Raw genomic sequence first — 19,113 nt, 5'->3', positions numbered from 1 at the left:
AAAAAAAAATGTTTAGGGGTACTCTCATTTTCCTACTCACATTGAAATAAGGCCTCTCAATGAGGCCAAACTTAGATTCACAAAATGTTTAGGGGTATGCGTACCCCTGTGTACCCCCCAGAAAAAAACACTGTCTATACCTATACAGGAAATAAATATGAAATAATAAAAATACACTGACAATGCCGAATGCTTACTTATTGTGCTAATAATACCGGGTACAGGGTGGTTTATAAATTCAATAAAATAAAATAACAGAAAATTAAAATAGCAATAATAATACATTAATCCATTAATAATACAGTCTGTTTGAGGGGTAAATTACGTTTCCCATTATTCTTGCTGGGGTGGTAGTGCTTTAAATGCATGGTGTGTATGCAGGCTACGCTAAGTCTCTGTGTTTTCAGTCTGTGCGTGTGGCCTCATTCACATATGGAATGTGGCCCCTGACAGTTTTCCACCAGGGTAGCATGGCCCCCAGCCCCAAAAAGGTTTCCCTACCTTACAGGATAACTAGTCAATGCATGTGACGGGCTTTCGAACTCTAAAAACGCTATACCAATTATTATTCTCCTGCTCCCATATGCAGCGGCCACAAGGTGGCACATGGACACCACAACCTGACACAAATATCTTTGCAGTACAGTGGTACCTCAAGTTACATACGCTTCAGGTTACAGACTCCGCTAACCCAGAAATAGTGCTTCAGGTTAAGCACTTTGCTTCAGGATGAGAACAGAAATCGTGCTCCGGCGGCACGGCAGCAGCAGGAGGCCCCATTAGCTAAAGTGGTGCTTCAGGTTAAGAACAGTTTCAGGTTAAGAACGGACCTCTGGAACGAATTAAGTGCTTAACCCGAGGTACCACTGTGCAGTACTTTTTAATGAAGAGCACATACTGAAAACTTTTGGGGAGGGGAAAAGGTGTGTGTATGAAGGATATTATTCTTCCTCTGTTGTTGTTTAGTCGTTTAGTCGTGTCCGACTCTTCGTGACCCCATGGACCAGAGCACGCCAGGCACTTCTGTCTTCCACTGCCTCCCGCAGTTTGGTCAAACTCTTCCTCTACCTGTCAAAATATTCCAACCCCCGCTCACCATGTAGACCAGCGCTGTCAAATCACCGAGGTAGCCTTACTAAGTTTTCCTTAGCGTGTCCATTGCCAGGAAGTTGGAATGCATGAAACTGCTGGATGAGGGTTTGGTGAACAGCTGCTGGGGGGTGAGGAGCAATGGTAATCTCCTCCATCCCCACTGCAACAGTCTGGACCCTTTCCTGACATGTTCAGCAGTTTCTGAAGGCAGTGTGGGTAGCTGGAGAGCCCCCTGGCGCCCATGGGTGGCGGGTTGGCAAACCCTGGCAGCTGAAATGGAATCGGAACGACGAGAACAGCAACACCAAACTGGTTAGAAAACTGCAGGGTAGGCCTGAAAGCTGAAAAAGAAAGCAGGGATATTTGTTTCTTAAGCGACTTCAATTGAGAGTTCAATGAGGTCACAGAAAGTTTATTTTTTACATCATTTTTTTAAAAAAACGTACAGCCCAGCTTGTTCTTGCCACAGTCCTGACCATTGCTATGCACATGGCACAGTGCCCAGCTAGCCAGGAGAGGGAGAGGCTGCCGGCCGAATCCGCCACAAAAGCTAGACAGAGGTAGCCCCCCTGGCCTGCTACTACTGAACACTGTTTTTGGGAGCCCTGCCAAACAAATCAGTTATGCCACCACCCGCTTCCCTGCTTCCCGCCCTCCTAGGGTCAGGCCTCTCCATTGTGAAGCTGCAAGGAGCGGTTAGAAAAGAAATCAGAAGTGAGGGGGGGGGTTGCAACTCTCTAGCTACGGCAACAACACAATTGAGCGCAAAGGATAGTTGAGAGATTATGAAACCATAGCAGCCTTGTCTGGCACAGCTGCCTGCCACATTCCTCTTGGGTTCTCACAGCAGTGGCTCACAGCTGCCGTTCCCCAGGAGCTGAAGGAGGCATCCGAGGCAAATTCCTCCCCACCAAGGAAACCATTTCCCCCTCGGGGGTGGGGGATGAGGGAGAATAAAAGTCATGCAGGGGTTGGGGGGGGGTTGGGCGGGGTGGATTAACTTGAACCCTAGAATCTTTGTCCAGAGTTCCAAGGCTCAGTCTGTGGGAGCATGCACCCACAAGACAAAAGAGCATCATAGAACATGTGCAGAGTGCTTTTTGTCACCAAGTCGTTGCAATCCTTCTTTTGCAGTGCTAGCCTTAAGAGGGACACGTCATTGCATCAGAGGGAGTTATCTAGAAAGGTTGAAGTGCCAGTTCTTTCTCGTTGGCACAGCCTTCACTAACCGTTTCAGACTACAACTCCCATCATGCTGGCTGGGGCTGATGGGAGTTTTAGTCCTGAACATCCGGAGGGCACCAGGATTTAGGCTGCTTTAGCAACTGAACTCTTGGGTGGGTTAAATTTGCTCTTTCATATCCGCAATGGAGATCCCAAATAAGAAGTGGAAAAACAACTTTCATGTCAACTTGTCACAGTTTTGCCAGATATTTTACAGCTGCTTGGGACAGCAAGCCAAGTCCAGCTCAATTGCCTGCTTCGAGGGTGGCTGAAAGCTCAGCTTCTTGTTTTCTTTCTGGGCTGAAGGGCGTTCTTTTGGCACTGGAACAGAAAAGGGAAAGTTGCCAGGTCAACAGGGATAAGAAGGAGCTGCCAGTCAAATGCTCCAAACGCAGGTGATCAGCTGTGTGAACAAGCACACCCTTTGAACTGGTCAGCAGGCCTAAAACAAAGAGGCAGGTTTTGCATGAAGAAACCAAATCACAAGGAACCAGTGGACAGACTCTCCTTTCAAAGGAAACTGCTCCGTATCTTGCCACTGGAACCTCCTGCCACTTGAGGAAGTATGAGATTGCAGTACAGTTAAGAGATACAAACCAGAGGTAGGGAACCTCAGGCCTGGGGGCCGAATATGGAACCTCCAGTCCAATTTTGGCCCTCAAAACTCTCCCCAGACCGCCCCTTCAGCCCTGTTTTGCACCTTAATTTTTTTTGCCTGTCCTGAATGTGGACTTGAATGCTGATTAATGTCTTGTGCTTGCTAAGTTGGATGGTAGAGAGGGGTGCTTGAGTGTCTGTAGAAATTTGTCTATGCACAAGTATAAAATCTGCATCCATTGCTCCGCCCATTTTAGCCTCTGGCCCCGCCTACCATGTGGCTCCCAGAAGATCACTCAGAAAGGAATGTGGCCCTTGGGTTTCCCCACCCAAAAAAAACCAACAAAACTTTTCATAACCTCTCTTCTAAAAACAAAACAAAACTTGGGTTAAATAAAGACTTCTAAGAAATCCAGACTGGGTTCTAGCCTAGTGAGAAACTGGGAGGAAAATGCTCTGAGGTTCTGACTGGGCAATTTCTAAAAAGTCCATCTCATATTCCCCCTTCCTTCCACTTGCCCTGAGAATGCCACAAGCAAGTGAAATTTAGCCAGCATGTCCAATTTCTCACACTTTTCCAGCAATGCAGCATTTTCTCAGCAAAGCAGCCCCCCTTTCTCATCCCACCCCCCATGATATCCCCCCCTCCCCGCCGCCTTGTGATTTTCCACTATACAAATGGCGGGAAGTGACTCATTTAGAGGCTCTGCACTGGCTCCCCTGCCAATCTCCTTTTCTGGTGGTGTGTGACAGCCATCTTGGCCTCCAGCCACCGGGCTGCTGGATTCTCCATTAAGCTAACGAGCGTTTCCTTTGATGTACTTGACAGAGAGAGGGGAAAACACAGAGGCTAAAGCAACATCCTCCGGCAGGATGACAACACTGCCCCCCCCCGCCCTCACTGAATGCCAGGAGTGTGGGGTGAGGTGAGGAAAAAGCTCACCCCACATGCTCAGTGGTACTCTCACCCTTCCTTTGGCTCAACAACAAAGCATCTGCTTTATATGCAGAAGGTTCCGGGCTCAATCCCTGGCAACGTCCCTAGATAGGGCTGGAAAAAAGCCTCAGCCTGGAGCGCCACTGCCAGCCTGTGTAGACAGTACTGAATTAGATGGTCCCCGGCTGAATGGAGGAAGTGGTTTATATCAACCCCCTGGTGTCAGTGGGACTGGGGGTGGGGCTGAATAAAAACCTGGGGGTCAAAAAGGGCCTAGGGGTGGAAAATAGATTTATGAGGTATAGTGTGAAATTTTTTATTTGGAACTATGATCCTCAAAAATAAAGATCATGGGCATGTACAGAGTGCACCTCCCTTGCCACTGCAGAACCTCTGCATGATATAATTATTTTCACTTGTAAGCCTTCCTTATTTTTTTTATATATTTTATGCTTCCTAATAATGGATCGAATGTTGATGACATATTCATATTTCATTTGCATTCCTAAGAATTTGAATTGGGGTCAACAGGTTTGAGCAAACCTGGTGTACAAGCAGTACAGAGCAAGACGGAAGAATGGCAGTCGGACTCAGTGTAAGGCAGCTTACACCCCAAAAGCAGATTGTGAGATTCCAGGAAGTTCCAGGCACTTATCCAGGGCCTGTATTTATCTTTGGACATTGAGGCACAGCGGAGACTGTGGTGTCTTTATGACATATGATTTCTTTAGACTTATGTACAACCTCAGCTTACGATGGATGGGCTCCCAGCATTACGCTCCAAGAGGGTTCCGTTTATCCCATTCCTGCAGCCTCTGATTCCAACTGTCAGCCCACATTGTGCTCTGATGCCCCCTCGCCAGCTTGCCGCATTTAACAAACTGCAACCTCCTTTCCCCCAGGTCATATCATCCCCATTGCAATCCTAAACTCAAAACTGATTTTTCTTTGCTAACTATCTCTCAGTGGAAGGAGGGGCGCCACCTGCCTGCTGTTTGGAACAGCCTATACCTTCTTAATGGCTTTTCTCCTCTTTTAATGGTCTTCTCCCAGATGATTTCCTGATCACAGAAGAACTGGTCTGGCCTGTATTTCAGCACTTTGCTAAATCCAGCGTTTGGCAGCCCTATTCCAATACTCCAAGGACTGATTTAACTCCAACACTCACCAGACCCGGGAATTCAGGAGAGTCAAAGCACCCACAAACTCTTAACTGCCTTCGGTGCCAAGCGCTGCAGGAATGAGAAGCTGGGCAGAGACTACAGCTCAGTGGGAAAGCAGAAGGTTCCAGCTTCAATTCCTGGCATCTCCAGTTAAAAGGACCAGGAAGCAAGTTGTGGGAAAGACCCTTTTTCTGCATGAGACCCTGGAGAGCTCAAGTCAGTCAAAATAGAAACACCTGGCACATTACAACTCCTGTACTCCTAGGTTAGGAACAAGGGATGTGTGACCCTTCAGGTATAGTTGTTGGACTACAACTCCTATCATCCCCACTGACCATTTGCCATGCTGGCTGGGGCTGATAGGAGGCAGAAGAAATCCAGCACAGTGGCGTAGCGTGGGTTGTCAGCACCCGGGGCAAGGCAAGTAATTTGCGCCCCCTAACCGGTGGATTTTAGCAGGGGGCAGAGAGCTGCGAGTGCGAGCGCGCCCCCCCCCGATGTTGCGTGCGGTGCGGCCGCCCCCCCCTGCACCCCCCACACTACGCCACTGATCCAGCAACATCTAGAGTAGGGTTTCCCAAACCAGCTGTTGATATTTTTTTTTGGGGGGGGGACTACAATTCCCATTATCCCTGACCACTTGTCCTGCTAGCCAGGGATGATGGGAGTTGTAGTCCTAAAACAGCTGGAGACCTGAGTTTGGGAAACCCTGATCTAGAGGCCCAGATGTTCTCTAACCATGAGCTAGAAGTATCAGATTATGCGAAAGGTTTTTCTTCAGCTACCCAACACCTTGGGGCAGCGGAAGAGTATGGGTACAGCACTCCCCTGCCCCAGGGCAGGAAAAATGACGTCATGTGCCAGGGCAGCAGGAGAAATGACAGACCTCGCCTTTGCTCCAGCAAGCGGATGAGGCAATAACAAGGCTTTCAAGTTCGCTTGTAAAATTTACATTCATTTTCTTTTGCCCACTTTTGCCTCTGGCCCTGCCTGCCACTGGAATGTGGCCCAGAAGGAAATATGGCCCTCGGTGTTAATTTTCAGGACCCACCCTATTCCTGTGACTGCAACTTTATTTTATCTGGTTTTAATACTTGAATTGCTATAACCTGCCCTGGGACCTGCTGGTGAAGAGAGGGTAATAAACGGAATTATAATAATTTATCCTAATATGCATATACAGCAATCCCACAACTTACATGTGCGTTAAACTTGTGCACATTCAGCTTTACATGCTTGGTATATATATATATATATATATATATATATATATATATATATATATGCAGGTTTTGGTGTCTTCGGGTGTCTTCCCGTGTAAGAGTTGGGGTGTCTAGGCGACGTTTCGACGAGGTCTCACTCGTCATCTTCAGGCTGGTGCTTTCGGCTTCTTGTTACTGGAACAGAGCAGGATCTCAGTGTTTGAGTTCCTATAAATACTGTTGAGGGGGTGTGGTGTATAGCCTCCAACGTTCTGGGCAGAGAGGAAGTTCCCAGGTTAGTGTGCCTTTTCTTCTTTTGTTCCTTAATTACTTGAGGGATATCTTGAGTGATTTCCCTACACAGATCTGGCTGGCACAGGGCACAAAACCACAGCTCGCCCCTATACACGAAGCCAAGCTCTTTAAATACAGATGGACTCGATTTTCTCCTCCACCTCCAGTCCCCAAGCCTAAAAATTACCTGACTGTGCCATTGGTTCAACGGCTGAAACTTTGGCTGAGGACTAGGGCCCAGGATGCAACAGTCTCTTTGGAATGCATGGAAGACGACAGAAATAAGTGTGTACGCCCCACATTTAAACATAGGGAACCTGGGTCTCGCTGCAAGTACAGAGGCCCAGCCCAGCTGACACACACACATATACACAAAGAGCAAATACTGACACACCCTTTGGGGACAGACACACACACACACACACGACAACGTGGAAGTAGCACAAGTGTCAGGCGGGCGTAAGCGTTAACGCTCCACTTGGAATTGCTAGGAGCTGCTTCCACCCCCCTCGAAACAGTTCTTTCTTTTTCTCCCCTTCAGGACTGTCTCTAAACAATTTGGCAAAGGACAAGGTGGTGCCCCCCCCCCCATTTCATGTAGAGAAGGCATAAAGGTAAAGGTAAAGGGACCCCTGACCATTAGGTCCAGTCGTGGCCGACTCTGGGGTTGCGGCGCTCATCTCGCTTTATTGGCCAAGGGAGCCGGCATACAGCTTCCGGGTCACGTGGCCAGCATGAGTAAGCTGCTTCTGGCGAACCAGAGCAGTGCACGGAAATGCCGTTTACCTTCCCGCTGGAGTGGTACCTATGTATCTACTTGCACTTTGACATGCTTTCAAACTGCTAGGTTGACAGGAGCAGGGACTGAGCAGTGGGAGCTCACTCCGTCATGGGGATTCGAACCGCCAACCTTCTGATCAGCAAGTCCTAGGCTCTGTGGTTTAACCCACAGCGCCACCCGCGTCCCAGAGAAGGCATAGTGGCAGCCAAATTTTTGGCCCGATAAGCACCTTGCATTTAAAGCAGTATTGTGTCACTTAGTCATGGCTTCTCCGCAAAGAAGCCTGGGAACTGTGGTTTGTAAAGGCGCCGAGTGATGTTAGGAGACCCCCTATTCTCAGCACCAAGCTACAATTCCCAGAATTCCCTGGTAAGAGAGACTGACTGCTAAAACCACTCTTGGTTGCATCCAAGCAAGTTATACTCAAAAGTAGATTTACATTGTGTGAACTCCCACAAAAAAGGCATTTTCAACCTGATCTTCGGGGACCAGGGGTGCCAACTTGAATAAAATATGGGGGACGGGGGACAGGTAAGCCCCACCCTCGAAGCACACCATTTGAATAGCAATGGCCATTGACTTTGGGGATCCCCTGCTGCCCTCAAATATTTTATTGGGCAGGTGGCAAATAGACCTCAGTTTAGGAGTTGGCTCCTGTGTCTGGGACAAAAGCTGTTGACTTGTTACCTGAACTTAATGTTACCTGCATTTAACGAGGGCTGAGTATGCACCGTGGAGGCAACAAAATGCTTGCTGGCTTTTGGGTGGGGAGAATGGAAAATTAGGAAGGAGTCGGCGTGGGCTGTTATGGAGAAATGCATGGCTGACTCAGACAGTAAACAGGAAGGCTACACCTCGCAATGCTGCGGCAGGTCCTGCTTCTAACTTTAGCGAGGCACCCTAGGCGTCGCTTTCTCAACGATAAGGCTAATAAGTGGCAGATAAGCTTCCTTGGGAAGAAACAGGATTCCCACGTAATGTAGGAAACCTCTGTGCGCCCTTGCGGTGTACACTCCCTGGATGACTGGCAAAACAGTCCCAGTTTGGGCTTCACGAGAACCAGAGGTGTGCACCTCAGAACATTACCCAGAACCCTCTTTGGTGGGGCAGGCAAGTTTCCATGATAAAGACACACTTGGGTGGAAAAGGTTTGCCCTGTGGGCAAAAAGTTTGGCATGAAACAAGCAGCGATTTCTCCTTGGACTTTTGGCAGAGAGGAGAGCCCACTTGACAACAAAAGATCTCTGTTGCCAAGGAAACAGCGGCCGGAGTTATGCTAACAGAAATTAACCTCTGGTTCCTGCTTGAGGAGGACAGAGTTTCTTGGAACAGCCCAGAAGCTGGAATCCTGCCCTGGCTGCTGCTTGAGTCCACTCGGGCAGAATTTCTCAAGATCCGCTGGGGGTGGGCAGGAGTGGGGAGGGGCAGACTATGAATACTTCTTTTCTACACAGCCTAGTTTAAAAATCAATGGCATTGTCCAACCTGGTACCCACAGCCCCTCCAAAAACACATCATGTCTTTGAACCTGAAGATCTCCCCTGCAGCGCTTTTCATGTTCTGCTCCCGTTTTATAACCAGGTGGGGAACAGGACAAAAGGCCCTAGAGATGGACAAAAGCAGCTGTGGGGAGCCTGTGGCCCCACAAGCCTAATCAGTCCTGTCAGGCATCCCCATTTTGACCCCTGAAACTGCTTTGGTCAAGCAGCCACCTGCTCACCTGTGTACAAGAACTTAGGTGTGGGGAAGGTGGAGACACGGCTGGGCTACAAAACAAGTTTTCAGGCACTGCCAAGTGGCCCATCAGCAGAACCTGGAAATGGACAGCTGCAAAGGTCCATGTGCGGCTCTTTTGCAAGACCTAGCACATCATGGGATCATTGGGGCTTGCAGAGAAGTGTGTGTGGCGCTTCAAAGCCCCGGCAAACAGCTGTCGGGCTGCAGTGCAGGTAGAGAGGCTTTGTGACAGCCGGGTCTTCCTGATCTAGTTGTGCTTGCTAAAAAGCTCTACCCCCTCAAGAAACAAAACAAAACGCCCAGCCCTTTTCCACCCATCCCAACCCAGATAAGAAATACACAGGGGTTATAAACAAAGGACTGAGCAATGTTTATTCCTTATCAGTGATCATGAGGCAGAGTACATTCCACAGTTAAGAATGCCACACAGTTTTAAGAGTTCAGACTCAGCCCTGTGCCTTCTTGCCCTGGAGAAGAGGCAAATTTGGAATGGCAAGACAGCTCTGACCAGCCCCCCCCCCAACCCGAAGTAAAAAAAGAAAGAAAGAAAGCCTGGCAGGCAAGCAGGAACACCCAAATGGGTAGGAATTAGCAGCAGAGAATGAGGTTTACCACTGCAAGACAAAAATCAGAGGATTTCCAGGGTGGGGAGAGACTGGCTGAAAAGTTAAAAATCCCCCCTTTGCCCCCTTAAAAGCACCCCAAATGAAACAGCTACCCAGGAATGTAGTTGTAGAGAATCTGAACCCAGCACCAGGAAGGATCACCTTGTGATCTCTGGAGGTTGTGTCAGCCAAAGAGATCCTCCTACCCTGTGGGTGTGAGTGTTGCCAGGTAGACACCACAGGAAGAGTTAGCTGCCCTGCTCCCCTCACACGCGCGCAAAAAAAAAAAAAAAGACATTGCAGTGCAGAGTGCTGAGATTCTAGATATTATCCAGGACTGCTCTGCTGGCAAGTTGCTGAGTTAAGACTGCCAAAAACAGTGTCCAAAAAAAGAAACGGGCATTTATTTACTTTTGTTTTGGTCCCGATAAGTGTAAAAGGAAAGCAGGGTTTAAGGGGCCAGATTCTGGAATGTGAATAGTGAATTTAATAATAATAATAATAATAAAATGTTGCAGTAGAAGGGGCATTTGGCCACTAGTAAAACCACATTGGCATTATGAAGGGTGGTGGGGAGAAAAAGGAGACACACGCCTTTTTTATTTTTGGTCCCTGTATTCTTCAGATGAGTGGTTGGTTGGCCCCAGCATTATATTTGGGGGGGGGTGTTGTATGGAGGACCCCCCCCCCCAGGGGAGGGGGGTTAAAGCGCTCTTGAGAAATGAGATCAAGAGGAGGCAGGGAGAAGGAAATAAAGTGTACTCACTCCAGTCGTGTGTGCTTAAGAGGAAAAATATGGGTAAAAAAAGGGGGGCAGTAAAAAAGAGAGGAGGTTACCGACCAGGGCTGGCACAGGGGGAAAATGGGCACCAGAAGGCCCATCTCCTCCTGGTCTGCCTTTAAGGCTTCTCGTGGTAGCACAATTTGGAGAGAGACAGAGAGAGAGAGATTCTTGGGGATATGAGGTGTCGGGAAGCAAGGAGCCATCGCTTGGTGGGGCAGCCCGGCTCAAAGGATCTGGCGTGGCATGCCGTAGCCCGTCATCCCCGCTTGTGAGGCTCCCCGGTTGGTGCCCATCTGCAGCCCGATGACGCTCTGCCCTTCCTTGAGCTTGTCCTCCGGGAAGGCACGGCGGTTCTCCTGGGACTTCCTGTCAGGGGGGGGGGGGAAAGGGGGAAGGCAGGAAGTGAGGGGTAGAAACAAGCACACACATCATTGCAGAGGACACAGCCTAGGAGGTTTATTTTAAAAAGGATATTCTAAAAGATTATAACTCAGTCCATTCGTATTGCTTGTCTTCATTCAGCTTAGAACAGGGTTTCCCAAATTTGGGTCTCCAGCCGCTTTGGGACTACAACTCCCGTCATTCTTAGTTAGCAGGACAAGTGTTCATGGATTGATGGGAATTGTAGTCCAGAAACAGTAGGAAACCCAAGTTTGGGAAACAGTGGCTTAGAGCAGTGTTTCCCAACCGGTGTTCCGCGGCACACGAGTGTGCCGTGAGACATCGGCTGGTGTGCCGCGAGATGCCTGGAGGGAGGCGGGCGAGTCGGGCGGCGAGAGGCGGGGCGGCGGCGGCGAGGAGAGGCCGCGCCTCCTGCTGCTGCCTGGCGCTCCTCCTCGCAGCCGGCAGCGCTGCCTGGGCGCCTCCGCGCGACTCTGCCTCGCTGGGTTTGGTCTCCCAGCAGAGACGGGTCACACGCGCCCCTCCCTCCCTCAGCCTGCGCGGAGGGAGAGCCAGAGAGAGGCATCGCTCCTGCGCTCCGAGGCAGATTGAGCGCAGCTGAGAGGAGCTGCCGAGGGAAAAAACTTTCACTTTTGTGCGTCCCTCCCGGCGTGACGCTGCGCGCTGACGTCACGGGGCGGGGCTTTAATGGTGGTGTGCCGCGAGATTTTTTTTCAGTAAACAGGTGTGCCGTTGCCCAAAAACGTTTGGGAAACACTGGCTTAGAGGATCTAGATAGCTAAAGCACCACCGGATCACATATGAACCTTCTTTACGCTGAATCAGACCACTAGTCTCTCTGGAGTTGGATACAGGAGTCTCTCTCAACTCTCCCTCCCTGCAGATCCTGAGGACTGAACCCCAGTGGGCTTTCTTCCAGCAACAATTTTTTGGGCAGCAGATTTCAAAAACATGCAACTGTTTTCTCCAAAGCTTTCCGCTGAAGAAACTTAACACAGTTTTATGACCATTTGGAAAGTCCATTCCAACTTTTTTTTTTTTAATGCTGCTTTTACCCTGAATTGTTTATTTGTAATTTTTCTGTAAGCCAAGCTTACAGAAACTGAAAAGGTGACATTACAGTAATATCTACATTCCTCTCCTCACTAGGTCCTCAAGGAAGACAAAAGGCTGTATCATAGGACCTAATTTTCTTGTAAAATGGTGGTTTTGCCTGAGACTTTCATTATGGAGCAATTTCATTCTTGGCTATCAGGTGTTTTATGTTACAGATAGGTAGCCGTGTTGGTCTGCCATAGTCAAAATAAAAAAATTCCTTCCAGTAGCACCTTAAAGACCAACTAAGTTAGTTCTTGGTATGAGCTTTCGTGTGCATGCACACTTCTTCAGATACAGATTCAGAGGCGTTTTATGGTTATTCAATAGCATATGAAAATTGATAATAGTTAAAACACCCCCCTGTAATCCCCCGTCTTCCAAGTTCGGTTGTGATCCAGCATTGCAAGTGTGTGCCTGGGGAGGGGGAAAATCTGACCTGCCAGACCGCCCCCCCCCGATGTTTCTGGTCTGTACCTCCCAGCATCCCCTACCACTGGCCATGCTGGCTGAGTCCAACAATATCCAGAGCAGGGATGGCCAATGTGGTGCTCTCTGCATGTTGGGGACTACAAATCCCATCATACCTAATCATTTGCTACAGAGGCTGGAAACTAGGAGTTAAATCTGGAAGGCACAGGGCCAGATACGCTGTGGTCTAGAGGACCACAAGTTCATCACCTGTGCAGCAGCAGACTCCGAGCCACCAGCTGAAGTGCAATGGATAAATGATGTTATGCAGCTGTGTATTGGGAAGTTTTAAAATGTTTTTAATGCGCAGCAGCAGCCTCTCATCTCCTGCCATTGTCACTCAACCTTCCTCTTACCACAGTAGCTAATTGGGGATAATACTGGCTTACCCAACAAGGTTGTCCCAGTGATGTCGGAATACACTGGTACCTTGGTTGTCGAACGGCTTGGCTCCCAAACAAATTGGCTCCCAAACCTGGAAGTGAGTGTTCCGGTTTGTGAACGTTTTTCGGAAGCCGAACGTCCGATACGGCTTCTGATTGAGTGCAGGAAGCTCCTGCAGCCAATCGGAGGCCATGCCTTGGTTTTCGAACCATTTCGGGAGTCAAACGGACTCCCGGAATGGATTAACTTTGACAACCAAGGTACCACTGGAATGTTACAGAGTGCTTTTTGGAAGCAATATAATGCAACTACTACTGGGATTGAAATGGCTACAGAAGAACCCTACAGTGAACAGTGATTTTATTCCCTTATTCCATACCTTACAAATTTGAGCCCAATATGGAGTTAGTCCACACCCACACCCCCTCTTGCCACAGCACTTACTTAGGAAACCAGTTGGGGTCCCCAACGAAGAGGCCGTCTCCTTTAGAGACCGCCAAGCCTCCCAGGTTCATCAAGGTTCTCTGCACGCTGGCCATGTGTTTAGCTGTGGGTTGGAAGAATTCAGAAGTCGATCAAATATATGCACCACGTCCAACCTTAACACAATTCTCTAGATCAAGTAGGAGCACTGTGCTCTTTTACAGTCTGTCAGAGACCCCAAAGTGCTGAAGCCAAGGACTGCAAAAGGCCACTCCCTTTTACAAGTTAGGCAAGGCGATCTTGCATCGTTTCCCCATATTTTTTTCCTGTTTCGGCTCACCATCACCAGGAAGCAGCAACAGTTACACGAAAAGCTGCTTTGCCAAAAGGGTGAAACCACCGAGTCCAGGGCAGTCTGCTCAGCACAGACTGGCAGCAATGTGTAAATAAATACACATTTCTTGCATGTAGAAAGCAAGGGAGAAGGGACCGTCTCCTTTACAAGCTAGTTTTATCACATTGCTTTCTACCCAAGACCCTTTTAATTGGAGATGGCTGGGAATTAATGCTGGGTAAAGCAAGAGGCAGTGTAATGTAGTGGTTAGAGTTTTGGACTAGGTAGATCTGGGTTCAAATCCCCACTTAGCAAAGAAGTTCACTGGGAGACCTCTTAGTCTCACAGCCTACCTCACAGGGTTATTGTGAGGATAAAATGGAGGGGGGGGGACAATCTACACAACCTTGAGCTCCTTGGCGGAAAGGTGAGATAGACATTTTACTAAGTAAAAGCACTCTACCAAACAACTACAGTGGTGCCTCGCAAGACGAAATTAATTCGTTCCGCGGGTTTTTTCGTCTAGCGAATTTTTCGTCTTGCGAAGCACGGTGTCGGAAAAGTTTTGGAAAAGCTTCAAAAATCACCAAAAACCTCAAAAAAGGCTACCACACCGCGTTCTATGAGTTGCTCTTCGAAGTCAAGTCGCAACTGTATTAATGGTGTTAAGAAAAAGGAAACAAACTTGCAAAAAACGCAAGACGTTTTCATCTTGCGAAGCAAGCCCATAGGGAAATTCGTCTTGCGAAGCAGCTCAAAAACCGCAAAACCCTTTCATCCAGCGAGTTTTTCGTCTTGCGAGGCATTCGTCTTGTGGGGCACCACTGTATACAGGCCATTAAGAATCCACCCTCATCCTACACTGCAGGTTAGGCAAAAATGGAAGCTCTGATCTTAACTTCTCCAAACGGCCAGGAGCTTATTTTGTAAAGTGGACCGATTTGGCAGAGATCTGCATTATTTTAAAAAGTTGTGCCAAAAGAGACACTTCCTTGGCCTCACTCCTGTTTTTCTGCCCTCGACCCTTTAGAAATGGAGAATTCAGTGATCCAGATACCCGCTCAAATCAGAAATGTCATTTCCAAGCAGAATGCCAGCCCCCCAAGTCAAAGTGGTGAGGCGACTTCATGCCTGCCTTTTACTTGCTGAAAAAAGCAATCTAGGTTTCTTTTCCTTTCCATCCCTCATTGCCAAGAGGGAATGGGGAGATTTTTCTGGAGACTGCAGCTGAGGGAGGGAGCATTAACACTGCAGAGCCCTGATGTGCTCTTTTGGAAGACTGCTGCCCCATAGCAGGCAGGCTTTGAGGGACAGCCTTCAACCCTAACTGTAGTCAGGGAGGAGTTGGGCAGGGCAATGCCTGGGGAGGCTGGGAGCCAGGCGAGGGGGCCTATGGGCTCCCCACACCTGCCTTAGATCACACGTGGTTACCCCTCAGAGATTCTCCCTCTGCCCTCCTTCCTTCTCCCCGCCCTCCACCGCAAATACTTTGTACCTTCCCAGAGGTCCACCGTCTGGAATATGTCTGTGGCCTGGATGCCATACTGCTCAGCTGCACGCAGGAACTGAGAAATCTGCTCCATCTGCTTGAAAGCCATACTAGAACTCTGGATCTTGGCCACCAGCTTCTGTCCCTTGGGGCAAAGGCTGTTGATGAGGTGGCATAACACCTAGTCAGGGGCCAGGGAAAAAAATGGAGTCTGTTGTAATAATAATAATAATAATAATAATAATAATTTATTTATACCCTGCCCATCTGGCAGCTCCCAACAGAATATTAGGAACACGATAAAACATCAAACATTTAAAACTTCCCTAAACAGGGCTGCCTTCAGATGTCTTCTAAAAGTCAGATCGTAGTTTATTTCCTTGACATCTGATTGGAGGGCGTTCCACAGGGCGGGTGCCACCACCGAGAAGGCCCTCTGCCTGGTTCCCTGTAACCTCACTTCTCGCAGTGAGGGAACCACCAGAAGGCCCCCAGAGCTGGACCTCAGTGTTCGGGCTGAACAATGAGGGTGGAGACACTCCTTCAGGTATACTGGGCCGAGGCTGTTTAGGGCTTCAAAGGTCTAACACTCTGAGTCAGTGTTAGAAACTCGGATAAATAAGCTAGGCACCAAATGGTTCCTTAAACCGGGGTTACTGATGCCAAAACGAAATGTTCAGCTGTCGTTTTGGGGCCAGGAAGCTCGGAAGTTGTATTTTTCAATACGACCTTTTGGTTCCTGAAATTCGTTCCGATTGTGTGCAGATAAAATATAAACGAACGTGTTGCGAGTGTCATGAAAACAGTCAAGATCCAAGAATCCCCAGGCATGCATCTCCAGATGGTGGAGCCGCCAGACGCCATCCTGGCGCCACTTGGCCGCAAGTGGCCAATAGTTAGATGCAAAATGCGCCTGCTGAATTTCAAACACTGCTCTGAGCGGCAGCACTAGGCTCCAGTTAGTAGACCTTGGGTGGTTTTGTACGGAATGGAATAAATCAGGCAAACCTGAAGCTTGCCTGATCTAGCCCACGGGAGCTCACACTAATGAATACCTGTACCCACTCCTTAAAGGCACTGCACGACTTAGATTGCCTTTTTGTAACGCCAGAGGGACCCCAAACCTTCTAGGCTGAACGAAGCCACACCGAACTCCTTACCGTCCCATCTTTCAGCCACTCTTGGAAGTTCTTCTTGCCTGGCTGGGGCTGCCCGACTTCCGGCCCACACTGGGCAACGATCCACTGGATTAAAATCTGCTCCAGTTCGTCGTCATACTGCTTGTCGATCTTGTTCTGAACCTCCCTGCTGAGTCCGTAAGCGGGGCCTCTGTTTGCCATGGCGGCTGTGTGGGGGTTTTGTGTACCTCGGAAGGCTAGATAGAGCAAAGACACACAAACCTAAAGAAAGAGAATGATAGAATCACAGATCTGTAGTGCTGGAAGGGAACACGAGGGAGGAGCATCAGCCTGGCTCTCCAGGGAACCTCAGGAGCACGTGCCAAATTTGAACTCCCCAAAATACCACGGGTTCCATGCTGCCACCTCCTTTTCTGTGGGAATTTTAACGTTACAGAGAAATGCATATGCTGAAGGTTCTTACAAATAACTCGGTTTGTTTGAAGTGCTTTTTTTGGCAGACAGCTAAGTTCTACTTAAGAGTAGACCCACTGAAATTAATGAGCCCAGGTTGGTCACGTTGATTAATTTCAGTGGGTTTACTCTGAGTAAGATTAACACCACGGTACAACTTATAGTACTCATTTTTTCCCCTAGACTTTAAGAGGTTTTTAGAAAAAAAATATAAAGACAAAAGTGAAAGCTTGAAATAAAAATTGTTTCTTTAAAAAGAAAAAAATCAAAACTATTTTATTAAACGTCAAGGCAATATAATCCTATCATAACCAGAAAAATAGACTTTTCTGAAATAATATAAACCCAACAGACAAGAAGTCAGGGGAGAATCTTTCTCTTATGAAACTGGCATTAACCCTCTAGTGTCTCAGCCAAGGACCTGCTTTCAGTTGGAGAAGACCATGATCTCATATCTGTATCTGAGCTGCAGCCCCACGCAATAAATAGGAGTGGGGGTGTGTGTGTGCTGCTTTTCACTTCCAGAACGCTTGCATGTAAATGCTTGCCTGCAATGAACCCTGGACACACTCTGTGGTGTACGGCCTGTGCTAATTACCCATTATAGGTGGTTTTTAGAAATCGCCCTTGCCAGGAACACGCTGCACCAGCTGAGGAGCAAGTAGGATGGGCTGCTGCAGAACAAGCAGAGCAGGCGGCGATGAGCCTTTAGCAAACTACACGGGAATTTTCAGGCCATGTTCCTTGGCCAAGATATGGTTAGGTGGAGACAAAAGAGTGATGGCCCTTCCCAAATGCATCCTAGCGCAGCTCCTGTTCCAGCAGAGTTTTTTAACACTGACACAAGCCAGCTAAGTCTTCTACCACCCTGGTTGACTCTTATCATTCTGGTAAGGCAAATCAGGTAGGTTGGCTTTTTAAAAAAACAACAAGAAGAAGAATGTGGCTTTACAAGGGATTGCAGGTGTGGGGCAGAAGACTGCAACAGCCCTGGCAACCATAGGTAGCTGGTTTGCTAGAAAAGCCAGAAAAGCTTTTAAGTATGCCAGACCATGAAAACCACCCGCAAAACATAATGACATAAAGACTTCCGGAGGCGGCGCCATCGGCAATGGCGGATTCCCTCTAGTCTTGAGGGAGTAGCTCCGCAGAAATTGGGTCTTGCCGCTACGGTCTTTTATTTATTGGGGGGGAAAAACCATAATGACATAAAGAGCTGCCTGCTGGATCAGACATGTGGCATCCTGTTCTCGCAGTGGCCCACCAGATGCCCGGGGGGACGGGAGGACGGGACCCAAAAGCAGGACCTCTGAGCCCAAGAGCCCTCTCTCCCCTCTTGCGGTTTCCAGCAACGAGCATTCAGAAGCATTGCGACTGTGCAGGCAGAGCACAGAGCCATCATGCTCAAAACAGGAAGCTCAGCAAGCAAACTGGCACCGGCAGGAAGGAAGGAGGCAGCGGATGACCCAAGTAACTGCAGAACGGAGAAGCGTTTCCATAGGAAGGGCAAAGGAGCCTGCCTTATACCCCTGGGCCTATTGAGCTCAGAAATGCCCACTGAGATTTGCAGCAGCCTCCCAGGATTTCAGACAGAGGATGTCCTTAGCCCTACCTGTGGACGCCAGAGATGGAACCTTATGCATGCAAAGCAGGCACTCTACAGCTGAGCTACGGCCCTTCCCTTAAAAATAAAAGATTCTAGTCCTCATGGCTTTAAATAAAGGCCGGCTTTAAATAGGAACACAGGAGTCTATTTTAAACCAAGCAGTGTTAGGCTCCTTGGACAAAGGTTGCGGTTGCCAAAGCGGAATGTCTAGTTGCCCTTTTTCTAAAGTCTTCTTTTTCAAATGATGGGTTTCTCAGTTAAACATCTGGCTAGTTCAGATGACAGCCATGAGCCTAGGTTAAGATAACTTAAAGAATAAGAGTCCATTGATCCAGGACCAGTCCACATATAAATTGGCCTAATCCGACCTCTTTTTCTTAATGGCTCCTGCTCCTGCTCAGGCTGCCCAGGCGAAGCATTTTGGTTCCCAACATTCATTCTGATTGTGCAGATAGAAGTATAACTGGTAGAATTCTACAGGATGCGCTGTTAGTGTGTGAAAACAGTCCCAATCCAAGGATCCTCAGGCATGCACCTCCAGATGGTGGAGACGTCAGGCACCACCCTGGCACCCAGGCATCTTCACTTGGTCGATAGCCTGGTGCAAAATGCGCCTGGCAAATTTTGAACACTGATGCCAAGCCAGATCATTGGTCCATCTAGTTCAGTATTGTCCACACTGACTGGCAGCACCTCTCCAGGATTTCAGACATGAGTCTCTCCCAGCTGAACCTGGGATTTTTGGTACGCATGGCAGATACTCTAGAGCCCACCATTGTGGATTAGCAATGCCAACTACTGCATACCTCAATAAATCCCTGGAGAGCACACACAGACCCTTTATAAACCATTACAGCACCCAGCCCAAAGGCTATATTGTTTTGCAAGAGGAGGGGGAGAA

General features: G+C 48.5%; 1 protein-coding gene across 3 annotated transcripts in view; it reads right to left on the bottom strand.

Annotated features, from left to right (window-relative positions):
* Window positions 1-9,373: 9,373 nt before the first annotated feature.
* TAGLN2 (transgelin 2) overlaps window positions 9,374-19,113 on the bottom strand; it is a 30,981-nt gene continuing 21,241 nt past the window's right edge. For all 3 annotated transcript variants that reach the window (XM_083477854.1, XM_083477855.1, XM_083477856.1), the window contains exons 2-5: window positions 16,175-16,414; window positions 15,021-15,195; window positions 13,213-13,315; window positions 9,374-10,782 (exon numbers count right to left, since the gene is read on the bottom strand). In XM_083477854.1, coding sequence (XP_083333980.1) covers window positions 10,641-10,782; window positions 13,213-13,315; window positions 15,021-15,195; window positions 16,175-16,354 — 600 coding nt within the window. In that variant the 5' untranslated portion in view covers window positions 16,355-16,414 and the 3' untranslated portion in view covers window positions 9,374-10,640. The remainder of the gene's footprint in view (window positions 10,783-13,212; window positions 13,316-15,020; window positions 15,196-16,174; window positions 16,415-19,113) is intronic.

Source organism: Podarcis liolepis (genome assembly GCF_965112155.1).
Source record: "Podarcis liolepis genome assembly, chromosome: 15".
Taxonomy (NCBI): Eukaryota; Metazoa; Chordata; class Lepidosauria; order Squamata; family Lacertidae; genus Podarcis; species Podarcis liolepis.
The sequence above is the reverse complement of the archived record's forward strand: the minus strand, read 5'-3'. Positions and strand labels throughout refer to the sequence as shown.